This window comes from Halyomorpha halys, unplaced genomic scaffold (genome assembly GCF_000696795.3).
Source record: "Halyomorpha halys isolate HHAL.00 unplaced genomic scaffold, Hhal_1.1 Scaffold999.1, whole genome shotgun sequence".
Lineage (NCBI taxonomy): Eukaryota > Metazoa > Arthropoda > Insecta > Hemiptera > Pentatomidae > Halyomorpha > Halyomorpha halys.
The window spans coordinates 104,621-116,896 of NW_027106312.1; the positions used below are offsets into that span (position 1 = coordinate 104,621).

At 31.6% G+C, this 12,276-nt stretch overlaps 1 protein-coding gene across 1 annotated transcript in view; it reads left to right on the forward strand.

Moving 5' to 3' along the window:
• The window catches only part of ome (dipeptidyl peptidase 4 omega), a 218,515-nt gene continuing 206,239 nt past the window's right edge, over window positions 1-12,276 (forward strand). The window contains exon 1 of the mRNA XM_067044644.1: window positions 1-57. Coding sequence (XP_066900745.1) covers window positions 16-57 — 42 coding nt within the window. The 5' untranslated portion in view covers window positions 1-15. The remainder of the gene's footprint in view (window positions 58-12,276) is intronic.

Consider the following 12,276-nt stretch of genomic DNA (forward strand, 5'->3'; position numbering starts at 1 on the left):
GCTGGTTTTGTAGAAATGGTAGAATTCTCCTATGTCGCCTTACAGCAAGACGAATACGTGAGTAAAATAAAAGTTATATTCGAAGGAACTAACGTTTTTTGTTATCTTAATTCTATATTTAATTGATGATGTAATTTTTAATGAGGGATAATTTTTATCTTCACCTTAAATATTGGTGAAAGGAACACTGTTGCTATCTTTTTTCCTTACGATCTTATCATTATCTAGTTTCAATCAATTTATGCCTTACATACTCAATTAAAAATTTATTCCAACTCATTAAATTGATTTGAAGAATGGAATATAAAGATCGAGTATTCAATTGAGGTATTTTATAGCGTTCTTAATTCAATTCCGACATGGCATAAAAAATTTAGAGAAAAAAAAAATAATTTTTTTTATTTCATATTAAAACTAATTTTTCTTTAATACGTAAATTAAGACCATAACATTATGATTCATCTAATAGTTTAATGGGATAGCTAACAAAAATTAGTTTTGATATTAAATCAGTCTTGGAATTCTAGTAACCCCTAAGTTAGATTTTCAGTCATGTAGTATTGCGTCGAGGATGCAAAATAATATAAATACAATTATTTTTTTATATATTTAGATCCGCACCTATCAAACTCATAAGTGACAGATCAATAGATAGCTTCACAATAATATCAATCAACAGATGACTTGTAAGGGACTGAAGAACAAAAACCCATGCTACCTTTTCTCTTACTTCATTTCTTTAAATCTCTCATCCATGTTTTTTTTTTTTTTTTTTTTTTTTTTTTGCCTTCTTATGTTTTCAAACACCAAAGTCGTGGTCATTATTTTGTCAGTGTTTTTTGGCACCCGAACAGTTTTTAATAAAAACTGGTTTCTGCTTATGGGTGGTTATCAAAAATTGTCAATAATTATAGCGATACTGGAGTATTCCATCGAAAGGAATTTATTTTATCGACAATTTTTGGGCTTATTATTATTAAGTTCTTCTCATATCTGTTCATAATATCCATTAAAACAAACATTTATTTCTTTTGGTTTCAATACCTTCAATTATCACAAAACTACCTTTAACGATATCAGTTTTGATTAAAACCTCTCTGTGAACTTGGGATGTGTTATTTATATAGAAAAACCTTGTGAAAATAAAAGGTCACAGTAAACTGCTTTCCGAAATGAATTCATAATTATTTTGAAAGGAACTGGTAAATCAATAACTTATTCGAAAGTTTGTACTGGAAAATTTCTCATTACCGCACATCTATTGATATCTTCTATCTGTGAGTCTCCAGAAGGAAATTTCATGAAACCAAAGTGTGTACAATAAACTGCTTCTGCTAGTCCAAATCGTTTTCTGCCGCCTTCAGCCTCTCAGTCCAGCTGAGTTGGCTAAAGTAATTACAATTACTTACTAATTACTGTAATTAGAAATCACCAACATCCAATTACATTTCAAAATAATTGCAATTGCAATAACTTGATGGACTACTGTAATTGTGGTCCCCCAATTACAATTACAAGCTGAGGAAAAGTAGTTGCAATTCCGAATCGCATTCTTAGGCAATTGTTATTTTTTTCCTTAAATTCCAAGTAACTGTAATTATAAATTTTTACCAAAAAAAAAACGTTAAAAATATGTTTTAATGGTGCCAAAAAAAGAAGGATATCCAGTTTAAGATTGCTCGCTTGCTTAAAGATTTATTAGCATATCATGATTTCAACTTATGATTTAAATTAGGTGTAATTGTAATTGCAATTATTTAGCATTAAGAAGTAATTGCAATTGTGTCTTACAATTGCTTCATTGTAATTGTTCTTCAAAACCAATATTTTTATTATGTTTCGGACCATTAATGGTTACCTTAGTGCTATTATAGTGCAAGTGAAACATGTAATTAAATTACTCGTATAATGATTACTGCCCAACTGCTGTTCAGCTTTCATGGTAAAAAGGTAAATTTCAGTTCAGATATAAAAATTACTTAATGACCCTTTACATTCGGAATCAATAATTCAATAATGTTTTTTTAAAAATGTAAACACTCTGACAAAATACAAATTAAAAAAATGGTAATATTTTGATATTTCTTAATATTATTAATCAATTAATTATTACAATCTACAGCAAATTTTATTATATTAACTATAAGTAATTTTCTATCACCTCCTCCCGCCCTTCCATCAAAATCCGACGAGATGAACGGTTGTTACTAAAATGTTAATAAATAATTCAGGACCAGTTTCAGCATTTTCTTTAGTTATTGTGGTTAGACATTACATGTATTGTACGTGCGAGTATTTAATAGTTTAATTGAATAAAAAATGGATTATATTGACGAGTGGACAGAGGCCATTGTGTAGATTTTAGTAACAATTATTTATAAGTAGTCAAATATATTTATTGACTTTTTCACATAACTCAATAAATATACATAAGATTTAAGCACTTTTTTTTATCTCGATTATTTTATTTATTAATATTTGTTCTTTAATAATCGAAATGGTCCCTCCCCGTTCTTTATTACTTCCGGCCAGCGGCTCCTGGGCCTATATTGTAACCCCTCCAGCCCAACTCCTTATAATGTGCCCATGAACCCCCGCATGTGGCAAAGGAAGGTCACTATATATGTATATATTAAGATATATATTAATTCTCCTATTGATATAGAAGATAAGAAAAAAAAAATTCTTTTCCAGCTTTTCGTTGTTTCCTCAATATACTCTCTCATCATGAATTCCAATCTTAGGAATTCTGTGCTTAGTAATAATACTTTAATAAAAGTTCAGAGGATCATGATTATCCTCTGTGGAAACTATATTTATATATCGGTAATTACTGTTAATACAAATTGACCCATAAAGAGAAATAACTCTAAAAGATCAAGAGAATAATAAACGTAGCTATAATAGAGACATGACAACTTCTACTCTATGGAGCTGGTTTCATGCTCATGTGCACATCTGTGATGAATGCTTCTTTCAACTAGGAATTTTATGTTTCATCTTACTGTCAAATGGTTGTTTAGAAAATGCTTGGGGCTCGTTTTTGCTCATTTTGAGGTTTCAGAGAAATTGTTTACTCACATGCGAAGCGGACGCGTGCTCCACTTGCGCTAGGAACAAAAGGTATCCGGCCGACAAAAGGTGAACTCCCGTAAAGAAATATTTCGGCCAACGGTACTAAAGGAACCGCTCAGAGTAGCCTTTTATAGAAGAGGCCTTTCAAAGGGTCCTTATCAAGTTCCCACAATATCCCATCCGACTATTTGTTAATCTTGAATTAATTATTTCTTGGACCGGCCAATGTTAGTATAGGTTGGATATAAGAACATATAATAGAGCATAGCTTCTTGTAGATACCTTGTTTTCACCCAGGTATGAGTTTCTGTTACCTTGTTATGTGTCAGATACCATATTTGAGGTTTGAGGCACTCGACTCATGATGAAGAAATAAAAGTTAAAAATCTACGTTTGTTAAGTAGGCTAAATGATGAAGAGGGTATAGAACTCGGTAAGTACAGTAGATACCATGTTTTACTTTATAACAAGTGAAGAAGTATTTTGTCTGATTTGTCTGATTTTTTTTTTAGGCGTTACTTGGGCCCGATTTGGTTCCACTCATATGCGAAACTATATAGTACAAGAGCCGGAAAAATAAGGCAGTTATTGCACCCCAATTTTTGATTACATTAATGATAACTATGTATAATTATCATCATTGCTATCCGCAGGAGAGCTCTTTTCAGAACTTTTACCGACATTCAAAATATTTGATCTAATTTTCCTATCATTAAGGAACAGACTGCGTCGGGCGGCTTTCTTTGTCAGCTACCATTTTTTACCTTAACCAACTATCACTTACCATAACTTAATATCAATATTATTGTTCTTAAAAAAAAAAATTCCTCCTGTGGAATCAAATGTTGCAAACACTTCAATATACAATAAATGTGAGATACTAGATCAGATCAAATGTGAGGGGGAACACCTTGGTACAAGTAGTTTTGGTCTTAATAAGAATGCGGAAGAAGTTAGGAAGTGATAGAGATTATTATCTTGTTCTTATGGACCTTGTTTTTTGGAAGTAATTAAATAGACGATAGAACCACTCATGTGGACATAGCTGGTAAGGAAAACGGCGCGAAAATGTTCATCTTAAACTCGCAGAGCCCCAGGCTTTGATTGCCTTTTGTGCTCCATACATTTCCACGCTCAAAAAGATTATAAGAACACAATACAAATTTTTTTTTTTTTTAGCGAATACTTACTATCAACGTGTGAGTGAATAGCTTTGATAATGTGAATATGTATATATATTCGGTAGGAGAACTTTTTTTTTTGTCATTAGTAGAGATGGGGTTCCTATGGAATAAATAACTGCCAACAATATAGACTAGAATGCAGTGTAATACATTGAAACTACAACACATACAGCGAAACATATCTAAATGATTTTTAATGAGTTGTAGATAGTTGACCGTAGATTACTGATTGGAGAAGATGGTCGGGGGGTGCGGTCAGCAAAAGCAACTTAAATAAACAAAAAAATAATTATTTTTCAAGGACGTTTCGAACTAAGTTTCAGGGCTATAGAACAAAAGAGATAACAACCATATACAGAGAAACATAAAACTGAAAAGAAATAGTATACAAACAAATTTGGAATTATATAAAATATTGAATTGAATAATACAAAATAATTGATTGATAACCATGGAATTGGACAATAGCAGATTGATAACAGTGAAAGATGAAATATAGTATTATGTAGGTAAGAAGATATGTATAATATAAGATATGTAAGTGGTGTCTAAAAAAATTAAAAACAAATTTGAATTTACAAATTGAACAATATGACAGAAAATGAAATATATGATACAATGAGTGAGTGACTTATATATGAATAACAGTGTGAGTATATACGGAGTATATAGTAAGAGAAAGTAATGAGATTGTGTAAAATTTCGAAATTGAATTTTCCACAGAAATACGCGTTTTGAGGTACCCTGTATACAATTAACTTAGTTCAGCAAATCAGACTGTGTGTATGAATGAACAGTTATAAAAAAGGATTCTTTATGGATTTGATGGAGTACTTTGAAAATATATATTCCAATAACTTAATAAATCATGATAAACTACTTTATGGTGCATTCAGTAGTTTATTATGACTATCTTAGTAGTAGTAGCCGTTTCAAAATTTTTCGTTATTTGGGAAAAATATTTAGGTTTTAGAAAAAACATCTATGGAACTATTGAACCCAAAAAGACCTAAATTTAAGGCTCAGATTTTAGTAAATTTACTCTACATCAAAAAATATATCAATGATTGTTTTCTCTTGCCGGGTAGCTTGAAGACATAGTGTACTGAATAAAAAATGTTAGGTTTTTGCAGAATAAAACGAAATTCCGGTGTAGTGCATCTGAAATAGTTCAATACCTACTTTTAATGGGCTGTGGAATTGTGGTTCGAGTGTTCTCTAGTTTTGAATATTTATAATATATATATCAATATAATATAATATATATAATATTGAAATATTTTGAACAAAATATTTTTATATCTCTTGCTATAAAATTTCTTATTTCAAGATCCTCGAGATAGGAATAACAAATATTTATTTTTTCTTTACCAAGAATACCCCTGTTCAATAAAACTTAAGGAAATTGTAAACATATGCACGCAATGTTTTTTTTTTTTCGATTCAAACCTATCTCAATTTTTCTGGTTTAGTTGTTCATCAAATTTATTTCAAATGAACAAATTTAAAGGTACTTTAGAAGATTTAAAAAAAAAAAAAAAATTGCATTTAAGTCCTGTGTAACTATTTCAATGATAATATGGCTAGCTGATATCAAAGAAAATTTAATTGTTCATGAAAATCGTTAAAACCGTTTTTCAGAGGAAAAAAAAAAGTTTCACATTTATTTGTTGTAGTTGTACTTTCGGCCAGCCAATTTTTTCATAAAAATTGCTGTAACATCCCAGACATATGCTCATCTTAAATCCATCATTTCAGTTTTATACGACTTTTCGTTTTTGAGCTATGCTGTTCATACAGTTTGATTTGCTGAACTTGGTTGTATACAGGATACCTCAAAATGCGTATTTCTGTGGAAAATTCAATTTCGAAATTTTACACGATCGCATTACTTTCTCTTACTGTATATTCCATGTATAGGTAAGTGAAAGTAAAAAGCTCTAGTGTGAACTGATATTAAAAATAAATAAAATATTATTGTAATTGCGAATAATTTAGGAGAATACATTTTTTTTTTTAGGAATTGTTTATATAGTCACTTAAAAGCGCTAAAGAGCATTCGACAGTTCCACACGTAATTTATAAAGAATCATTTATAAATTTTTCTATGAATCAAATTGATTTTCATTTTCGAATCTTCAACGATAGAAATGATTTAATTTATTTTATGTATATAATAATAATAAGGAGTAATGCAAAAAAAAAAAATCATTGATTTTAAAAAATTCAGTTTCTTTGTTAATTTAGCACTTTTCTACGAACTTAGCTGGATTGTAATGTAGGAAACGGCATTCGTCTACAGTTATTTACAAGGATTTTAAGACTCAAATTATTACTCTGGTATATTGCTTATCAAGGATTTTAGATGCCAAAAGAAATGTGCAGCCAGACAGCATCAAGGAAATTCAATTTTCCTGTTAAAGATTAGCTACGCAATAATTATGATGAAAGACTTTAGCAATAATTATTATTTCAAAGGTCTGTGGCTCCACCAATGACTAGTAATCTGTGTAAGTCTTTTGAAAGTATAAATCTAAGTAATTCTTTCCAAACGTGCTCTCATCTGATATTTGGATTGCATAGTGGGGAAAAATAGTTAAAGACGGAGATCTTCTGTAAAAAGAAGGAAATATCGACTGAAACTAGTTTTAAAAATAATTCTTCGTTACAATTCTCTTACTGCTTTGAGGTTAATAGTGACTGAGGGATGCTTGGAAAATATTTGTTCAGGAGAAGAATGCGCTTTTAAAAGAATAAATCTGGTGCATCCCACAACTTTCACTTACTAAGCTACTTACGTTCCTCAAGTTCTGAGTAGATTGGTGGGCTCATTAGGTGGGTTAATTTTTGTAATTAAAAAAAAAAAATGTATGACAAGGTAAGTCGAAAATTATGAGAAAAAAATCTATTTTTCTCTGGTTATAAAACTACGTATTTCTGGGAACCTCTCGGTGAGAATAACGAATACACAGTTATTTCCTGCCAAGAATTCAATAGTTTAACTAAAGATAGCGAAGTTGTAATGCAATCGGGAAAATTCAGTCGGTCTCGACTTTCCTGTCCGAAGAGCATATTTTTTATTTTTAAGTTATTCATAAAATTCTTTAATATTTTGTATTTACGCATTGTTTACTTGCTAACAATGAGAACTGGTTTTTTTGTTTTCATATTTTTATATTAACAAAGTTAGAAGTACTTTAGAGAAAGATTGAAAATTTTTATTTACACTCTGCTAAACTGTTTCATTGAAGATAAGACCTATCTTGTATTTATTTTGTTTTGTATTAATTATTCTTATTATTTCCTTTGTATTATTAAATATTTATTTTCTCTTTCATTCCGGAGTTTAATCAAAATCGTTTGAGCCGTTTCGGAAAAAATCCAAAAAGTGTGTAAAATTGAGTGTATTAATTGACACGAACTTAATTATACCCAAAATACATGTATTTTTTAAAAATATTTATTGTGTAATTTTACATTCTGTCATATATTTGCAGACAATGGTGACATGGATCATTGAGCATATTCACACCATATTTACTAATATATAAGACAACAAAATATAAGAAAAATTTATAATAATATATAAAAAAAATGAAACAAAATAAAACTTAAACTGAAATAGCATCTTAAATACAGTTATTTCTATTTACATTCAGACTGGGGAACTCCGAACCGAACTTTTCTCTCTCAACTGAAAACTATTAAAAGCCAGTGGAGGATGAGTTAGGGTAATTATTTACAATAGGTCACTGGGCCACTGCCGTTTCAACTCTCGTGGATAACTGTAGGGATAGGTGGATAATTCTAGGGATAGGATGCAAGATAGGGATTGTGCAAGGGAATTAGTACGATGAATGATTTTCTCATGGAATGTGGTGAACTTGACTTTAATAAGATCTGATACAATAAGTCATAGTAAGGAGCATTGACTATTGTTCGAAGGACTTTGGACTGAAAGTATTGAACATGCTTGATGTAATAGTTTTTAGCTGCACCTCACAATTCTTGTCCATAAGAACAGGTAGGTTAATATTGTCTTGTAAAATAGTAATTTGTTGTCTAGTATTTTCGTAATTGCGAAAGCTGCGATTTTCCACGTAGCAGTCCACATAATTGTCAATAAATTGATTTTAGGTCAGTCCTCTGCCTAGGAGAAAGCCTAGATACCGGGCTGTGTCCGAGAAAGGAATTGATATTGAGTTAAAATGAATTGACTGACAGGTTCAGTGTCGGAGGGTAAAGACAACATATTTGTATTTAGACTCCCTTATTTTTTTTTCACCTATTGGTACTCCAGTCTTCGATAAGGAAGAGTTTTCTTTGTAGATTTACGGATGCTGTATCAGGGTCTTTGTTTGATGAAAGAATAGTGGTATCATCAGCGAATGCTGCCAGGAAGGTTTCGGGATGAAGAAGAATATCTGCTGCATAGAGAATGTAGAGGACATGACCGAAAACGCTGTCCTGTAGAACACCAGCCTCAAAAGGATAACAGTTAGAAAATTCTGCACCACAGTGGATGCAAAAGGAGCGGTGTGAGAGCTACGATCGAAGAACTAGGTTTAAGGACTGGGGAAGGTGAACTTTTAGTTTAAAGAGCAATCTGGCGTGCCATAACCGAACAAAAGCCTGAGCAATGTCCAGAAATGCATCCTAACAGCACTGTTTGTTTGCACTTCATGGTTGAAGAAACTACTCGAAGTCCTTGCTCCACTGTTCAGTACTCTCCAATTTAGAGTACGAAATCCTAACTGGTGGAAAGTAAGATTTGTTTAGATTCTATTATGGAAAGGATTCTTTTAAGAAAGATTTTTGAGAGGATGGGAAGAAGGCTGATTGGTCTCTAAGATGTTATGCTGTTAGAAAGTTTGCCTGGTTTTGGGAAAGGGTGATAGTGGAAAGTAATATGTAAGATGCAGTTGTCGAGGTGTGTGAGAAATATGACTGCTTGATAAGGATCTGATTGAAAAGGAGGACGTATCTTTGAGATTTATGGAGAGTTAAGTATTTAAAGATATTTGACCTCAGGAGGATTAACTGATTTAGGAGGTAAGGACACAGGGAATTCTTCTACTTTTTTGATGTGGGTGGAATGGGATCCCTGGTGAGGAGTGAATATATTGGAAAGGTGTTTGGCGAATAACCAAAGGAAGAGAAGAGCGGAAAAAAATACTTCTGCGTGAACTTGACGTGCTTAAACCAAACGTTAACCCATCTCCTATAGAGGTTGGTGACGTACTGATTATGTCTCACTGATAAATCCATCAATCCATCCTATCAACATAAATCCATTAAACAATATTCATCTGATATACAATTGTCTACATTAATATTCAAATATACCATTTAGCCTGTAGTGTTCTGGACATATGATATGAAAAAATGATTGATATCTTGGGTGATATTTGTTGTTAAATAAGGTTTATAATGAATAAGAAACCAGTCTCTTGTCATCAGTATCGAGATGGGTACTAATTATTTATACCTAATTAAAATTTTATGTACGATTGTCCTCTGCAATAAAAACAAATAAGATGCACAATTTATGTTCTTTTATTTTCATCGACTACATTTGTTTACTGCGAAAAAACCCATTTTATGACAAAGATAGAAATTGCATTTTTTCCTGTGGACTATCCAGTCATAAAGCAACCATTGTCCTGGGTAATACAAATACCGAATGCGAATTGTATTCGTTTTCCCAAACAATGTTTTTTAAATGTGACTAAAGCTGGATTGTAATAACTGGTTGAGTGTGCAATATAGTGGGGTAACGCAGCTGAGCAAACTTCTGGTCATAGTACAAGAACCCAAGAGGGAAAAAAGGCAGTTATTTCACCCCAATTTTTTAATTAATTTAATGAAAACTATGTATAATTACCAGTCATAATTGATGACTCTGCCAAGTATACGTAGGGGGAATAAAAATGGCGGCTGTTTCAAAACATTAAAAATTATTAATTCTTCATTCGGAGCTCTGTATCTTTAAAACTGTAGCAACAATAGAAAATCTAAGAGAACATCAAGCCCTAATAGAGCTATTTACGTTTAATAGTTCTCGAGATATAGCTTTTTAAAAAGCAACATTTCATAAAAATATTGTACAGGACGCACCGAAAGATCAGTAGTTAGTTAATTTATTTTGATAAATCTATATCTCAGGAACTATGTGACGAATAGATGTCTATTAGCACTCAAATTAAAGCTAGTTTATTTTACTATAAAGTAGTTCATTGCGTTTATCGTCGTAGGAGTAGTAGTCTTCATGATATTCATATACGAATATCATGAGATTTTATACGAACAACTAGAAATTAAGAGTTTGTGAATTTATTTTGTCAAATATCATGAAAACTACTACTCTTAGGGAGTTAAACGAAATAAACTATTTTATAGTAAATTTAACTAGCTTTAATTTCAGTGCTGGCAGACATCTGTACGTCCTATGGTTTTTGGAATAAAGTTTTTCATAAATCAAATTTATCGTCCGAACAACTATAATTCAATTTATTTTAGCAAATATCGTAAAAACTACTTTATACTACATTGAACTAGCTTTAATTTGGTTGCTAATAGACATCTGTACGTCTTATAGTTCCTGAGATATAGATTTCTCAAAATAAACTAACGACTGATATTTCAGTGTATTTTTATGGAATGTTGCTTTTTAAAAAGCTATATCTCGAGAACTATTGGACGTAAAAATCTCTATTAGGGCTAATATTTCAGAAAATTTACTCTTCTTCAAATGATGTTATTTTAGATTTTCTATTGTTGTTGGTAGTTTTAAGATATAGAGCTCCGATTAAAAAATTAATGTTTTTTTAGGTTTTGATACAGCCACCATTGTTTATTCCCCCACCTACACTTGGCAGACTCATCAGTTTTAAGGAGTAATTATACATAGTTTTCATTAAAATAATGAAAAATTGGGGTGGAATAAATGCCTTTTTTTCTTCCGTACTATGAGTACCGTAGCTCTTGTACTATGAGCTTTTGGATTTTTGACCCAATATTATAGGATGAACCGGTCAGTATTTAAATCAGAAAGAGTGGGGGGGGGGAGGATTACAGGGAATTCGGTAAGTGCAATGATCTTTCGTTATCACGGGAATCGACCTACAATTCCTGGTAGGGTTACCATTAAAGCGGCTGTTCCCTAGAGCTACCTAATGCTCGGCTACCACATAGCTTCTCTGAGAGTTATTACCCTATTGAGACTGTCCAAGAAATATGCACTCTTAATTTCGGTTCATATTTATGTACTTTGGACCAACAGAAGCCTTGTCCGGCTTGTGATATTGGAGGATTGCTATGTGGATAAAAAATTATCAGATATCTCCCGTAACAGGGAATACTCGCCCAATGTGAATAGGATTAGCTCACATTATTTTAGTAATATCATAGTAGTATTAAAAGAATCTTTAATTATTATTTGTATATGTAACCCAAAATCTCAGGCTTAGATCTTGACACCTGTCTTCTGAATACGAAGCGTTGTTTTTGTCTTTTCGATATTGTTAAATGTGCTGTAATGCAGTAGTTCTTTGATGGTGATACATGTGAATAACACGCCCAGAAATTATTTATATAAATGAGTTTTAATTTATTATTAAACTCCCTAACCACTCAAACCCCCTAGTTTCTAACCTTGCATCCTGTTCCATTCCTGACAATCCTCCGAGGCGCCTGAAAAGAAGATGGCCATCTAATGTAAAATGTCATTATGAAGTGTAGATAGTTGACCGTAGATTAATGATTGTAGAAGTTTGTCGGAGGGTGCGGTCAGCAAAGAACAGCATAAATAAACAAAACCATATTTATTTACTTTATGCAGACGTTTCGACCTGAATTTCAGGTCTTCATCAGGGCTATAGAACAAAAGAGATAACAACAACATTTAGAGAAACATACAATTGAAAAGGAATAGTATACAAACAAATTTAGAGTTATACAAAATATTGAATTAAATCATAAATGATAAAAATTGATAACTGATAATTGAATAATAAAA